The sequence below is a fragment of the Phycodurus eques genome, chromosome 22 (genome assembly GCF_024500275.1).
Source record: "Phycodurus eques isolate BA_2022a chromosome 22, UOR_Pequ_1.1, whole genome shotgun sequence".
NCBI classification, from domain to species: Eukaryota; Metazoa; Chordata; class Actinopteri; order Syngnathiformes; family Syngnathidae; genus Phycodurus; species Phycodurus eques.
Window position 1 is genome coordinate 5,804,704 of NC_084546.1, and position 15,466 is coordinate 5,820,169.

Below are 15,466 nucleotides of genomic sequence, written 5' to 3' on the forward strand. Positions count from 1 at the left end.
TAAGCACACCCAACACCCACCCCCACACACATTCAAACCTCCTCGACATAACTAACACACAATGACACATCTGTTCTTGATTTAGAAGAACCCAATCCGGCCTGTCTGCCTCCACATATTCTCACGCAACCTACTACTCAGCATGCGCCAACGCAATCACACCAAATAAACAGGTGAGGGTACCTCGGGAAGAGCTCACAATGACATGCAGATGAAAAAGAAGCCGGCTTGACAGATCAGATGGGACGAACGTGTTTGGGCGTGTTATAAATGAGCAGGAGACTGGCATTGCCAGAAACTCCTGTCTGGTGTCTGCTCTGATCAAGGAAGCTTCACCGGATACGTCTGCCTCGAATGAAAAGCCAGCTCATTCATCATTCGGGTAACAATATTTTTTGTCGCACTTAAAAAAGAGGTCTATTTAATGGTCCTTGACAGCAGCGCTGCCATAAAATATTCCTGTAAAGTTACTCAATTATGATTGCCTCACGATGTGTCTTTTATATCGATTTTGGGCCTACTTTACCAGACTCGAATATTACATCCAATCGTTCTGAAATTATATTAAATTGTTTATTTAAAATGATCTTTTCACACCTCGGGGCATGCTGCACTATCCTAGACACCTTTATCTGTTAAATTATCACTCAACTGACTGGAAAGTGATGCTTGGTCCTAAAAATGTGCTGTGAAAGGTTTCCAGAAACCATCGCAATCACACCATTTACGACTACATTGCTTGGTGGAAACAAGAAAATGTTTTTGAGTGGCTGACCTGCGGAATGTAGGGGAGGCGATGTCGGGGTACTTGGAGCCGGGCTGCCTGAGGCCTGTCTGGCCCGTGGAAGTTGGGCTGGACTTGGGCGAAGTGGACAGTCCCGGATCCTGCTCCGTCACCGTCACTTTCTCCTTGTCGGTCTGGTTCGTGTTGACGGGACTGCAGCGGTCCGAGCCCACCTTCCCGGCGTCCCTGCGCTTTGGTCCGGCCGGGTTGGCCGCCCCTCCGCTGGCGGACTTGCCGCTGACGTTGGAGTCGATGCTGCTGGAGCTGGAGCGGTGCCCGCCGCGACCCGCCGCCGCCCCACTGGAGGATTTGGCCGGTCTGGGCAGAGAGCGGTACTGGAGGGACACTTTCGAGCCGCCGCAGCTGAGCAGCGTGCCGTCGTCCTGAGGCTGGGAGCCGTCCAGGCTGGTCTTACGCACGCCACCGATACCGGTGCCTTTGCCGAGGGTGGCTGATGATTTGGGTGCCTTGCCCAGGGTGGCTGAACCACTAGCGAGCGTGGCGCCACTAGAGGTGATTAGGGCCCCGCTGGGACCAGAGATCTTCTTGAATCCAAACGAACTTGTGGTAGGTGGGCGTCCGATACCAGAGGGGGGTTTCTTGCCTTCGTCTCCGCTGCTCTTACCGGCATCTGAGGGGGAGCGCTGGATGCTGGAAGAACCCTTAGAGGGCACCTTGCCTTTCTCCGAAGCCTTGGCATCGTCAGTCTTGCCTGTCAATTTGCATAAAGCGTATTTAGCACAAATGCTAAAACATCTCAGCAGATTTTTAGCCAAAGCTTGCTTGCGTCAAGTATTGGCCAGTAGCCAAAATAAAAAAAACTGCTGTGTTGACTCAAAATTTAAAAGCAATGGAAAACTTTTTTGGGGCAAAGGTGGAACACATACATACAGGGGATCTAAAAATTCTACACACCACTGTTTCAAAGTTTTTGTTTGCACCATTCATGTGATTCTAGAACCTACACAACTCAATTGAAATCTTTTGGAGAGGGGAAGTGAAAACAAGCAATAGAGATAATGTGGTTGCACAAGTGTGCACACCCTGTAGTAACTGGGAGGACGAGTTCAGAATTAACCAATCGCGTTCAAACTCATGTTAAACGAGTCACCACACACCTGCCTCCCTTTAATATGCCTCTGATTAACCCAAACTAAAGTTCAGCTTGTCTAGTAGGCTTTTCCTGACTGTTAACTAAAACTAAAGGGAACAAATCTGGACAGGGTATCTCACATGAAACTGATTAATAGGACATTCACCTGTTGTTTTGTGTGAGGCAGAGCTATTTTTTGTCCTGGGTGGCGTGATGCCCACCTGGGCTGTCATGCCCCTTCTCAGTGAGCCAGTCTGGGATATTTGGGCCAGCGTTGTCGCCTTCTGTCCCGCGTCCTCGTACTGGCCTTGGGCTTGGGAGGAAGACGATGATGAAGAAGGCTTCCAGCGGGAGGAGCCGCCGTTGGGGTCCATGCTCGCTTCGAGTTCCTCCTCCACCTTCTTCAGGTCCTCGGCTCCGATCCAGCTGCTGCTCACCTCCTGCTCGGCATGCTTAGACTTAGTGGGTTTCTGGGACTGTAGCAGGAAGCACAACGATGAACACAAAGCTCAGACGGCAAAAGAATCAAGCCACGATACCCTGGGGCGAAATATGTCCCAGTACACATATGTAAGTGTGTGATGGCATTTCCTAGGAGGTTGTTTTCATTACAATGTGTTTGCTTGTTTGTGTGCAATTTTTGAACACATCCACCATGATCAGGGGAAGGCGGATCTGTTCTTCAACCTGGCCCAGAGCATTTAAATTATCAGGAGTCCTGTGATATTTGTTGGTCTGTATATTTCCCCCCCCCCCCTAAAATTTGTCAGTTAAAATGTCTTTCTTCAATTATTTTAAATTCATCAAATTTTATATATTTTATATAACCATTTTAACTCTGGCGGCACGGTGGGCGACTGGTTAGAGCGTCTTCCTCACAGTTCTGAGGACCCGGGTTCAATTCCCCGGCCCCGCCTGTGCGGAGTTTGCATGTTCTCCCCGTGCCTGCGTGGGTTTTCTCCGGGCACTCCGGTTTCCTCCCACATCCCAAAAACAAAAACATGCATAGTAGGTTGATTGACGACTCTAAATTGCCCGTAGGTGTGAATGTGAGTGCGAATGGTTGTTTGTTTGTATGTGCCCTGCGATTGGCTGGCAACCAGTTCAGGGTGTACCCCGCCTCCTGCCCGATGACAGCTGGGATCGGCTCCGGCACGCCCGCGACCCTAGTGAGGAGAAGTGGCTCATAATCAGAAAATGAATGGATGGCATTTTAACTCTTTTAAACCTTATTTACAAATGACGTGGCTCATCTGTCCATTTTAAAATTCAAACGTAGTTCTTAAGCACAAAGGTTTGCCCATCCCTGACCTAGATATGACAGGTATTTACTTTTTCTAACTGTATTATTATTAGTAGTAATAGTAGTAGTAGGAGGGTCAGGGTAGTAGTATTTATTAGTTTTAATTTGTTTTCAGATATGATTGTTTTTTTTATAGTGCTCTATAAATAAAGTTGAGTTGTTCGTAACAATGGTTAAGTATGGTCATTTGTCATTAAATTTTAAGTTCTTATTCACAAATGTGTAGTAGCTCAAATCAAATTTCTACTGATTGGATCCAGAGCTAAACAGATGTTACTAAAAGGAATTAAAAAGTTGTACTCAATTACTGAGTGAGTAAATGCAACATATTCCTACATTAAGTACAAACGTCTGCCTCTGAAATATTCATCCACCACACTGAAAACATAAGGCAGGTAGGTAGGCAACGCAAAGCAAACAAAGAGGAAGTGGAGTGTAAAGTCAGAGCTATCTTTGGACCGACCAGATCTCTTCCTTTGGGATGCTCGTGCACAAACACACCTACACAAACAAACACACAACTGAGATCACCACTTGCCTTTCCCTGACAGATGGCCATGCGGTCTCCCTAGCAACACCGGAGTGTCTTCAATGAGGGGCAAGAGAGACTTGGCAGAATAGCGCAACAAAAAACAAAAAACAAAGAAAGACTGAGGAGAGCAGGAAGAGTGCATCTCATTCCCTCAGCTGCACACTAACTGTTACCGTATTTGTTAGTTATTGTCAGTCGATTTTTTTTTCCATTGCTGCTGTATGATTGATGAGCAGTACTTAGGGTGCAATTGTATCTCAGAAATAATTAAGTATCTACAGTATATCCACTGTCATGTCGTCATTGTGACGACATTTAGATTTATCCCGTACGGTAATGAATTTGAATTCTACATACTGTGGAAATGTCGGCTCCTCACCTGGGCGCCTTTGCTTTTACGCGACGAGCCGACGGCCGAGTAGGCGGGCGGGTTCAGATCGTCGGTGCTGATGTTGTCCAAGGTGTCGCTCAGGCCGCTGCTCACCGAGCTGCTGTCGTCCCAGCTGTGAGGAGGAGGAAGACGAAGAGGAGGAGGAGGAGGAGACACAACACGTTTGGTGAGATGGAGAACATTTACTCACTGTTCACATAAACTCACAACTTCCGTCGACCATCATTAACATCATTAACGTTAAGCAACGCTTTTTTTTTTCACTAGCAGATGGTTACCATGGCAACAGCTAAAGCACGAGATCGCAACCTTTAGTTAGGTATGCTGGCAGAGGATTGCTATGATTAGATGTCCAGATTGAATTAGCTGCAAAGTTCTGGCACAGAGCGTCTCTACACTTGAGGTTTTCTGTTCACGAATGAACTCCAAGATGACAATCAATGCCAACAAAATGACTGCTTACTCAACAAACCAAAGCATATTAAACAAAGATTTCCACACACATTTACTTTGCTAACAGATCCCCAAGTAACTCGCAATGTACGAGGGGATTTGCAATGCGGCTGACATTCAAAAATGAGGTCAAAGAATGGAAAACAACTTCCAGAAAAGTAATTACGCACTGCAGACAAGTCGATTCTGGCTTGCCATCTATAACTGATCAGAGACGGAAGATGGAAGTGGAAGGCTGAGAATAAGACAATAATTGCTTTTTTTGTTGTTGTTTTTTTCTTTGAAAGAAGGGGAAGAGAACGTGGGCGGGCTGGAGTGAGAGGAAGACTGTTGGACAGTCTACATATTTTTAATGAATCCATGAGTTCGTAACCTAAAAATGAGAACTAATTCCCTGCAAACCAAGCTTTGAAAAACATTGTATACAGAGTTGAAAAATAATTGTGCCGAGCAAACGCTTTTATTCCATTGACTGACTGCTTTCGTGAAAGGACTGTGACTCAGAGCGCCATATAATGGAGCCCTTCATAGGGTAAAGAATCATTTTTGGGAACAGAAATTGAAATGGACAGGCAGTAGAACTGCATGAATTCTCTTAGCCAATCACTAAATGAAGGTAATGGTCATAACCATCCATTTTTTGTGGATGTTTTAATGGATTTTTGTGTACCAGTGCCAGTTTTATCATTTTGTTATTGTGAGGTTTCATTTTTCCCTAAATTCAAATACATTGTCAGAAAAAAGTCTCTGCGAGACAGATGAGTGGGTATTTGCAATACACAAACATTTGTCGCACACCAAAAAGTGATTTTTTTTCCCGGCACAGACATTTGTAGTAACCATCGGCTTTTGGGTATTTCATAATTCCCTGTCATTGTCTCTTTTGAAGACTTTTTTGATCATGTTGTGTCTGTCTCAACACTTCAGTTAGAAAGACGTCTGGGCTCAGAGTGAAGGCGACAGGCATGTTGAAGTGCACTCTGACTCGTCCTCCTCTGAGAGGAGACTTCAATGTGTGATTGACACACAGGCCAGATGGGGCCAAATGTACTGCCCCGATACGACATGGACTGATCCAACGTGATTTGGTTTGCTAAGAGAGTACAACGAAACATGTCGCGACCGTTTTCGTCGAGCAATATCTGGCACCCCTCTGCTGGGGTATCGAGCACAAAAGTACCTCATGGAATGACACAGCAGAGTGGAGCAGAGGCGCTAATTGACTTTTTTATTCAAACACGACAATAATGTTACTCTCTCTGTCCAAGGGTGGTCTCACTCATACAAAGGTGAAAATCCCTTTTTTTTTCTGCTGGGAGAACTCGTCAATACTGTTGGTAATGTGATTAAAACGCACTTCTTTGGTAAATGTTGCTTGATGAACACAACAAGTCACGGTGAATGGCCCTCGGAGTCATTAAGGCGAAGTTAAAGGCTTTCGCTCCACATCCTTGGCAACTGAATTGTGGAAGCTAATTTATGTTCAACAGCAAAGTGGGTTACTGCAGTGAAACAACAAATTATTTGAAAATACACTAAGGCGGCTATTATCACACAGATGTTTCGACCACCTAATTTACCAGCACGATTAAATATAAAATCATTTAATTCACATTTAATATATATATTTAAGCATTATTTTCTGCAAATATGACCTGAATGCTGTTTTTCTGTAGTAAGGGTTCAATTGAAACTCATGGAAATGACCAAATATGGTTCTTTGCCCAATTCTCATTGCCTTAATGTTCATCATCGACATCTTGCAGCGTCATTGCTCTAATTACTCGAGATTAGAAAGTGAGAAAGTAAAAGACAAAAACAGATTTCATTTATTATTAACATTTATACATTTATTCATTCGGAATTAACATATGTAGTTGTGTTAACACATTCACTGCCATTGACGGCTTTAGAAGTCAAATATCCATGTTCACTTGGAAGGCTGGCAGTGTGTGTGTTTTAAGAAACACACATACTGTCTTTTGAATTTGGGTTGTGTCACCAAGAACAAATTCTGGAAGCCAGTTATATGACCAATAACTGACTCTATAACGCCATCTGCGACTAATAATTGATTCTGGAAGCCAGTTCTCTGACCAGTAACGGTTTGATTGTAATAACTTGTATGAAAATAGTGAGGAGAGAGCTACCTAGCAGCCTCTTTTGTACACAAACAGAAAACTATTTTATAAAGCATTTGCGTAAAAGGAAGCTTGACACTGCTGAGAAACAACAACATTCCTGCTCTTTGCCTCTTCCTGACAAAACAAGAAGGACCACACGAATAAATGGCAGCCATCCTCCCGAGAGCCCACCCAGTGGAGCAGCGAGCTGAATATTTCATAGTCCAACTCCCGGGATCAGCTAAGATGGTTCTGACAGAATGGCATAGCTTCACCGAGGGCCTTCCCCTTCAGACCTGCACGCTTTTCGGATGCCACGTCACCACGGGCGAACTCGATAACCTGCCGGCAAGGGCGGGAGTTCTGTGTCACTGTGTCATAAATTAACTATGAGCTAACAATATCCAGAGGAAACGCAGCAGAGGATATTAGCTTTGTATATGAAACGGTGTGCACAGAGTGTGTTAAATCCACGCGAAAACACTGGATTTCCCATAAGGAAACAAACACAGGCCTTATAGTGAAATGTTCTCCTCTTCAGTGTGCAACAGGGTAAAGACTTCAAGTCGGTGGATGTCAACATGGTAAAGACGAAAATAAATGAAGTCTCCCCACGTCCATTTGTCAATTCAGTTCCAAAGCGTTGGTTTCCACACGGCACGTACTGTCTTAGCAGCTCTGCACCCCGCAAATGCATCGCTGTGACTCCACTCAGCCATGCAAACCTTATCTCATGCAATATTCAGCGCGCTAAGTTCGGTCCTTACAGCCCGCAGCCTGCCCGGGATGAGGAAAAACGCTATTATCAGCACAAACAAAGGCCAACATCCGCGATCACACCTGATCATGAAGATAATTTCTTTTTTTTTTTCTAGGAGGCGCTCGATAAACAATTGGGATAGCAAAATTGAAAAGGTAGAGAGAACACAACATCTCTTCTAAGGATCTATTATGTAATAGTCTTGCATGGATTGGAAAATGTGACAACCAAGGGGAGTCAAAAGTGTAATTGTAAAAATGCTTTTACTTGATCTGCAGCTTCAAAAGTCATTTTCTCCTCAATTCTGGAAACCTTCAGGGGGTGACATTTCAGTAAATGGACTGAAAATCAACTAAAATGTGTGTAAACAACTGGAGATAGTTTTTGATTAACAGTGAATTGGAGGCTGCTTGTTGGTATTAACAAATGAACATTTGCCATTTTCCACCATAAAAAAAGTGCCAAGTCTCTAAAACATCTCTCTAGCTGCATTATAACCTGTATCTTTTTTCTCTTCCGATAATTGCAATTTCCACTGTACATTGTACGTAGTGTATATCGTGATTGTAGTTATACAATAATACAGTGGTGCCTTGAGATACGAGTGTCCCGACTTCAATGTTTTTCGAGATACGAGCCATCGTTTTGTACGATAGTTTGCTTTGACTTGTGAGCAAAAATTTGAGCTGCGAACTCAACTCAATGCAATACAGATCAAGCGGCAGTTTGACAGACGGTGAATCATTTTTCAAAAAAGAGGCTTCAAGTTGTTTAAAGCCACTCCTAGTTGAGGTTTGCTGTAAAACGAAACATAAAACAAAGAGAAATACACGTCCATTAAAAAAAACCGCACAGCTTTCCGTTCATAAAGTCCATTTGACTAAAACATAGCATCGATTTCGCTGTGTTATAATCCTTTAAGCAAAGGATATTTAAACACAAAAAGGTGACGCAAGACAGGTAGACAGATGAGAACAATCCTCTAAAATAGAACAATATTCACAGGCATATAGTCTTTATCCTCTCCGAAGAATTACTAATATTACTGCGGCTTACTGAGTTATTTTGACATGGCTCCACGTATGGCCAGGGCACGCACACAAGAAGGAGCAGCGCATTGTCCACTGAATTAAGGCAAAGCATGTCAAAACCTGTTTAATTTTTTACATTCTATTTAATTATGTGATTACTATACGATATGTTTGTATCAAGTACAATATTCTAAAGTGCTACTTTTTCTGGAACAGAGCTGGCATGGATTAATGACATTTCCGTTCATTTCAATGGGGAAAGGAGCGCTATGATTGTGGTCATGGAATGAATGAACTCATATCTCATGGACCCACTGGACTCATTATCAAAGTCACAGCCTGTTCGTAAACATGACATAATTTTAGAACTAGAATCTCATTTTAACATAAATATATCTATCATATCATTACACACTATATAAACTGAACATGCCATTTAACTACTGTTCATGCACTTCTGGCTGGGATGCAATCTAAATTTATTTACCTTGTATTTGTGACGTGGTATGACAAAGTCGAATCTAAATCTCATCTCATCTTTCGCCATTTTGTGGAAGAACACAAGCACATTCAGCAAGTCCACGCCTGCCGTGCTGTCTGTGCACGCTCGCTTCAATTATTCAAATGCATAGCACGTTAACGTAGATGATTAGGTTTTTGGAGCTTGACGTGAGCGAAGTGGACAGCTGTCTATAGTGGTAAAACTCCCCCGTTTCGACCTTCCGCACACGCAGGTGGAATTCAATTACCTGTACGACACGTGCTCTACACTGAATTCGGCAGTAGGAACATTTTAGCAACAATTTGACACTGTGAGCCTTCCTGTCCTACCACGAGAATACTTGTAAAAGCTGCAGACGGGGATATGGACAGCAAAGAGCCCCAACAGGATACAGACTGACAACAGGCATGACAGAGATCAAGTCCCAGCGAGCTGGGGTGCAAAAGAGTAAAGCAGCAAAGCGGAGAAAAGCTGCATGAAGAAAAAAAAGAATCAAAGGAAAATGAATGGGAGTGAACTGGCAGAGAGCTTCAGGTAATCAGCTACAGTGGGCTGGCTCCGGATCACCAGAAAAATCACTTTTGATCGAGTTCGGCCAAAATGTGTTAAAAGTTAAGACTCAGAGCTACGGATTAGAAAAATTGACTTTTCATTTTTGTGTCACGAATAAACTTTTAGATTTTACTGCCTACAAACAGATGATGTGGATGTTTGGTTCAAATACTGTGCATAAGTAATACACTAATTATAGCCACTGCAAGCTCAAGTCTGGACATGCACACACAAGCACACACATAAACAGTCCTCTTTAATGTAAATGGAAAGCTCACATCCCCATTTGGCCGCACCATAATCCGATTTAATGCTGCTGAGCTTGTGCAATTACTCTTCAGAGAGGCCAAACACATCTTTCTCAAAGAATGCAAAAGGACTTCACACTTCTTTCTTCCACCTTTTTAACAGCTGCCGAAGCAGGGCAGTGCTAGGCTCCACTTGGTCCCTGGCTTTGGCAAAAGTGATAAAAGGTAAAAGCATAATCACAAACACATTAATGGGCTGTCTACAGTTTGCCAACAGGGGGTGGGTTCTACCTGTCCTGTCAACTCACCTCTAACGCTGATTCTGTTCCTGGTCCTGTCTCACGAGAATCACGCCAGAGAAGGCTCCGAGCTGCGATTCGACCGGGAGTCCGGGGAGGGAATGGGAACAAGAGGAAGAAAACGACTACCTCACTGTTCCACTTTCACCCCCTGCAGCTCCTCCCCGCCCTCCTCCGCCGCCGCCATCCTTCCCCAACCCAGGATGGGCCCGCCAAACCCTCAGAGGCGCAATCGGACGTGCCGTCAGCTGCGCGTTTGCGAGGGTTAATTAAGGGAGGGTGACAATGCGGAATTGAGCCAAACTGAGGCGGATGAGAGCGACCCGCCGACTGCGCATCGTCTTTGCCAAACGCCTCTGACTGGAAGTGATCTGATGCATAATGAGTGAGGCTGTACTGATTCATCTTGGGACATTATTCACGAGTCCCCTTTTTGGAGCACTAAGCAAGTTAATGGTACCGGTACAGCTGAGAAAAATTATCTTGAGCATCTTATTTCCGAAACAATGATCTTTAATTACATTCTTAAAACAGTAGGGACTTTGATATAGGAAGCGGAGAGGCAAACGCGCTATCCAAAATGACATCAATCAGACCAATTTTTCACTGTCTAATCAAATTCCCCTGCGCACGACTCAATCAACTCAAGGAACAGGGTGACCTTGTCTCGGCGCTACTTTTTTCAGGGCCGCTAAAAGCTTTCTACCGCAATGCAGACATCAAGAAAATACTGAGCCGTCCAATGGCAATGAAGCATGGAAAGCCACTGATATCACAACTATCTGCCTGAAAATACATGTACAATATACATCCAGCTCCAATACAATAGACCTTTTCATGTTACTTTTTAGGGTACTTCCGGGTGGCAGAATGCAAGTGACTATTACTGGTCTAAAGTGAAACGATGACAAAAACGTGCTCCGCCAATTGTTGCCCGAAAAGTTTAGTTTTTTTCCTTTGTTTTTCTTTGAAAAAAAATCTGAATCAATCCAGCAGAGAATAAATCGAGTGGATGTCATAAATTGTTGCACAGAGCAGATCGCAAGACTGCTTAACTAAATGAATTAGCCGGTCCCTCAGTGATCATGTTGACTATGCCTTTATTTCCACCTAGCCAATTTTTGAATCAACTTACCCATTGAAAGGCATTCGCAGTCTCCTTTCCAAGCACTTTACCTCACGTAACAGTTTTTCGACTGACACTGACTGAGAAGAAGGCTCAAATCCTCATTCAAGCCAGTTATCACGTTCTCTCATCTGCTCTGCCTTAGTCAAATGACAGAGAAGAGTTTGTTTACTAATGGTGTAAGTGGTGGAGTTTTTACAACTCGAAAGTATTTGATATCATAGTGAAAAGGTTCGATTCGGTTTGCAGAATACAATACTGCTGGATTTGGCAGTGAGGATGAAGGGACGACTCGGGGGGTAGCAAAGGTCTAAGGGTCACACAGCCTTCTGTCTACTCTTTCTGTGGCAGACCACTTGGCACAGTGCTTCCTCTCCCCATACAAAACAAATTCCATATTTCTGGGATTAGAGCACCACTACTTGATGAATAGCAGCACCACCCTGGTGGCAAGGTTGAAGTCTGACCACCGGGGATCTTGGCAAGTGCCTTTAATCACCAATGAGCAGCGAGCTGCAGAAGACCATCTCCGCAGGCAATGTACTTAACGAAATTGGAAGTATGAAAGTGGGATTAAAATAAATTGATGCGACCCTTTCAAGAATGGTCCATGCACAGTTGGAGATAACGTATGATTACCTGGCATGTACCTGATCTGGATATTGTGGAAATGCATCACAAGTGCACTGAGATTTTAAATAAACGGTCAGGGAGTATGATTTGAAGAAATGCTAATTATGACAGCAAACTAAATTCTATTTTATGATCTACTAATTAGACACTTCATATTTAAACTCAAGAAAGATTATATAGAACTGCTAATTTTCAAATTTGTATTTCTTGCTCATGATGAATAACAGAAATCAGTCGGCCTAAGACATCTGCCCGGTGGCGTGCAACGATATATTTTATGCCCCGCGAAAACCAGTCATGAAGGGGGAGAGGGTATCAGAATTTTTTTCCGATAGGGGGCAGGAGATCGATAACCACCATAACACGTTTGAATGCCCCCCATTATGGTATAAAAATGTTTAAATCCAGAAAGAGAGAAACTGTAATATGAGTTTATTACTATTATCTAGACATATTTCCCAGTTGTTTTTCTTTACTGTATGATTTATATTTATTATGAATGATAAAACTAGAGGTTTGTGGGTCAATGTTGATTTAATTGAGGAAACACTAAAACACCATAAAAATGTTATGACTATTGTACAACAGTCATCATTCAATGAGATTAGCTTTTCATACTCCACAGCAGTAAAGTTAATTTTTGAGGAGAGGATCACTGTCGATTCCAATGTTGCGAGAGTAATTAAGATCCTTGATAATGAATGGAATCTCCAATTGAATGAATTGAAGCAGCTGCAGCGGGGAGAGCTTTCATCCATTGATACTAAAATCTGTCTTAGAACTGTATCGTAGACCAATATGTAATGAAATGTATACCTACATTACTATCAAAATAAGCGTGGGCACTTAGAAAAAATATCTTCAGTCAGAGTAGTTAAATAGAGTAGTAGTAGTTAGAGTAGTCAGAGTAGTCTCCAGTACATCTTCGCAATGGCAAACTAAACAGCACCCCCGTCATCAAGTCGAACAACGACATGCCCACTGCGTTATAAAGACGTAAAAATGTCTCCAGTACATGCCTGATTCACTTCAGTCAGGCTAAGGATGTTTTAATACCATCTTATGTCACTTTTACTTGACTCATCACCACATTTTCCCATAAATCACACACAGTCAGAGCTGAGACTGCTGAATTTTTAATACTACATACTGCTACCATGAGATACAGTAGGTCGTGAGTCAGAATTGGCTTTTGGCTTCATACCAAATAGATTTCTACATTGCATTTAAAGCAGATGGACGGTCATTCAGTCAATCGGGGTAAACACATCATACATCACTGCCCATTCAGCTGTTAAGATGGCATGTGTGGATATCCAGCTTCCCCTATCGGAAATGATGAGTGCCAGTAAATGACGAGTGGAGGGAATCTCAAGCCTTTCTGAATAAATAAATGCTTTATTAGCATGCGTTGATACGGGAAACTGTTTCATCAGAGAATGCACGCACCTGTTCAAGTGAGGAGCCCCATTTGCATGAACACAAGGCACAGCTGGGGACTCCATCCCAGATCGCAACTTCCTCCAATTACCGTCACCATTTGAAAAGTTTAGACTTGGTTTGGAAATAAAGAAAAACATACTTCAGAACTTCCAAAAACACAGGAAGCTGCTGTTTCAGGTGCAACATGAGAAAGAGATTTCCCACCCTAAGCGGCGCTCGGGGCCGGGTTGAACTACACGTGAACTTATACGACGCCGCCGATGGTGAGGGAAAGAAGCTCGTCACCCAAATCTCCTCGCTTGCTTACGGCTCACCTCGACTGTCAGAGCTCTGCGCAGTGACAGTCGTGATCCTTCTTAACAACACGTGCACACAGCCAAGCTTAATAATAAAAAAAACCATCCACAAATATGCTCTATTTATCTCTGCTGAGTACAAGGAGCCAGAGTCATAACCAAAAATGCTCTCGAGTGCACTCTACGGCATCAGGACAAAAGTCTTTGGACACCATTAACAACTCCAAGTGTCTTCTAAGTACAAAATTCTGTTCATGACCCTACTGTATATAAATATCCATTCACATCACAGTGGGCAAAACATCTGATATGACTCACATGAAGGTGGGAAAAAAAAAACAAGCAGATTTAAGCCACTCAGGCCTAAGAACATAAGGAGCAAGGCAGCAAGCAGTGTTTTCGCCACAGATGGGCTCAGTCACCTGCTTGGCCGACAGTCCTTATTGAAAGATAAAGAAAAAAGTGTGAAGCATAATGAGCCTCATGGGAGCGAAGTTTATGCACACTGTATTGCTGCCAGACTTTGTGTGTGTGCGTGCCTTGGTTTATATGTATGCGTGTTTGCCCGATTCTTGATCATAATGGAGAGAAAAAAAGTGTAACCAACAACAACAAAGGGGAAGCAGCTTTGAAAACACTTCAATGCGCAGCAATTCTTCCACTTTTCGCGATTAAACAGGAATTACACCGTTGTGCGAGAGAAACAAATATTTAGGGCCACGCTGTATTTAATATCATGCTATCACTCAAACACAGCTTGCATATTAAAAGCGTTGCCTTAAGTAATTGTTTTGTTTTTTTCCCTGCAAAGGAAAGCGACGCTCTCTTTTTGAATCAAAACAGAGCAAATATTTGTGCTGTAGAAAACTAAATACTGAAGTGAATTTTGGAGGATTCAAAATATATTTTCGGGAGTTATTGGTAAAATATTGATTTACGTATAATTTGTTCAGGAAAAGCATACTAGAACATTTCAAGGCGAGTTTTGGTTAATCGGAGGGAAATTGTGGCAAAATGTACTATTTTCAGCTTTTTCAGGTAATATAATCACTCAATAGCAGTTACATGGGATAATGTTTTTGTGCATATGTGACATTGCACTACAATTTACGGTAAACTATCAAGCAGCATTTTAAAAGTTTGACCTGGATTGGTATTGCATGCCTGAAGAAGAGGGGTACTAAAATGATTGATTGATTTTGGGCCGCTTACCAAAGCCTATTTTCATGAAACTTTTGTCCCAAAGAGGATTAGGAGCAAAATAATTGCACTTTAGCTTGAACTTAAATCATTCTTTGCTCTTTTCCCCTGCAAAGAAGTAAGGCAGGGTTCTCTTTTGGAAGCAAAACTGACCAAATATTTGCGCAATAGAAAAGCTCAATTCTCACAATTCTATTTTGACACGTTTGGATAATTCAACATGCCCTGGGTTGAATTGATCCGGAACATTATTGTTGTTCCTGAGAAATGAGTGAAACAGGAGGGTGAAACCATATACAATAAAAAGCATTTTTAGCATTTGAAGTTTTATTTGTAAGGCTTGCATTGGAAAGGGTACTAAAACGATTGATGGTACTTATCTTTTGGTACCCCTATCAGTACCAAAACGGTGGAGCCAGACGTACTGCAAATTAACATTTTCCTCGAGAATAAATGACACAAAATGCAGACTATCCTAACTTTTGCCTGTTTACTGCGCAGTGTTTACCATTTAAGCCTGAGTTGAAGTGCTGAGTCTTCCTTCTTGTATGTTCAGAATGTTTGTGTATGTTATGTGTGACTTTGGAGGAAAAAGTTCCCTCAAAGTCACTGAGCGCGCCGTTATTTCCGCTAAAAACCCAATCAAGGACGGTATATCCTGTCCTCGGTGTGAAACCCGGCGAATGATTGCTTGGGA

General features: G+C 42.8%; 1 protein-coding gene across 1 annotated transcript in view; it reads right to left on the reverse strand.

The window, feature by feature from the left end:
- The window catches only part of nav3 (neuron navigator 3), a 126,352-nt gene that overhangs the window by 23,284 nt on the left and 87,602 nt on the right, over positions 1 to 15,466 (reverse strand). Inside the window, 3 exon segments of the mRNA XM_061668486.1 lie at positions 776 to 1,496; positions 2,044 to 2,353; positions 4,092 to 4,215. Of these exon segments, the coding sequence (XP_061524470.1) occupies positions 776 to 1,496; positions 2,044 to 2,353; positions 4,092 to 4,215 (1,155 nt within the window).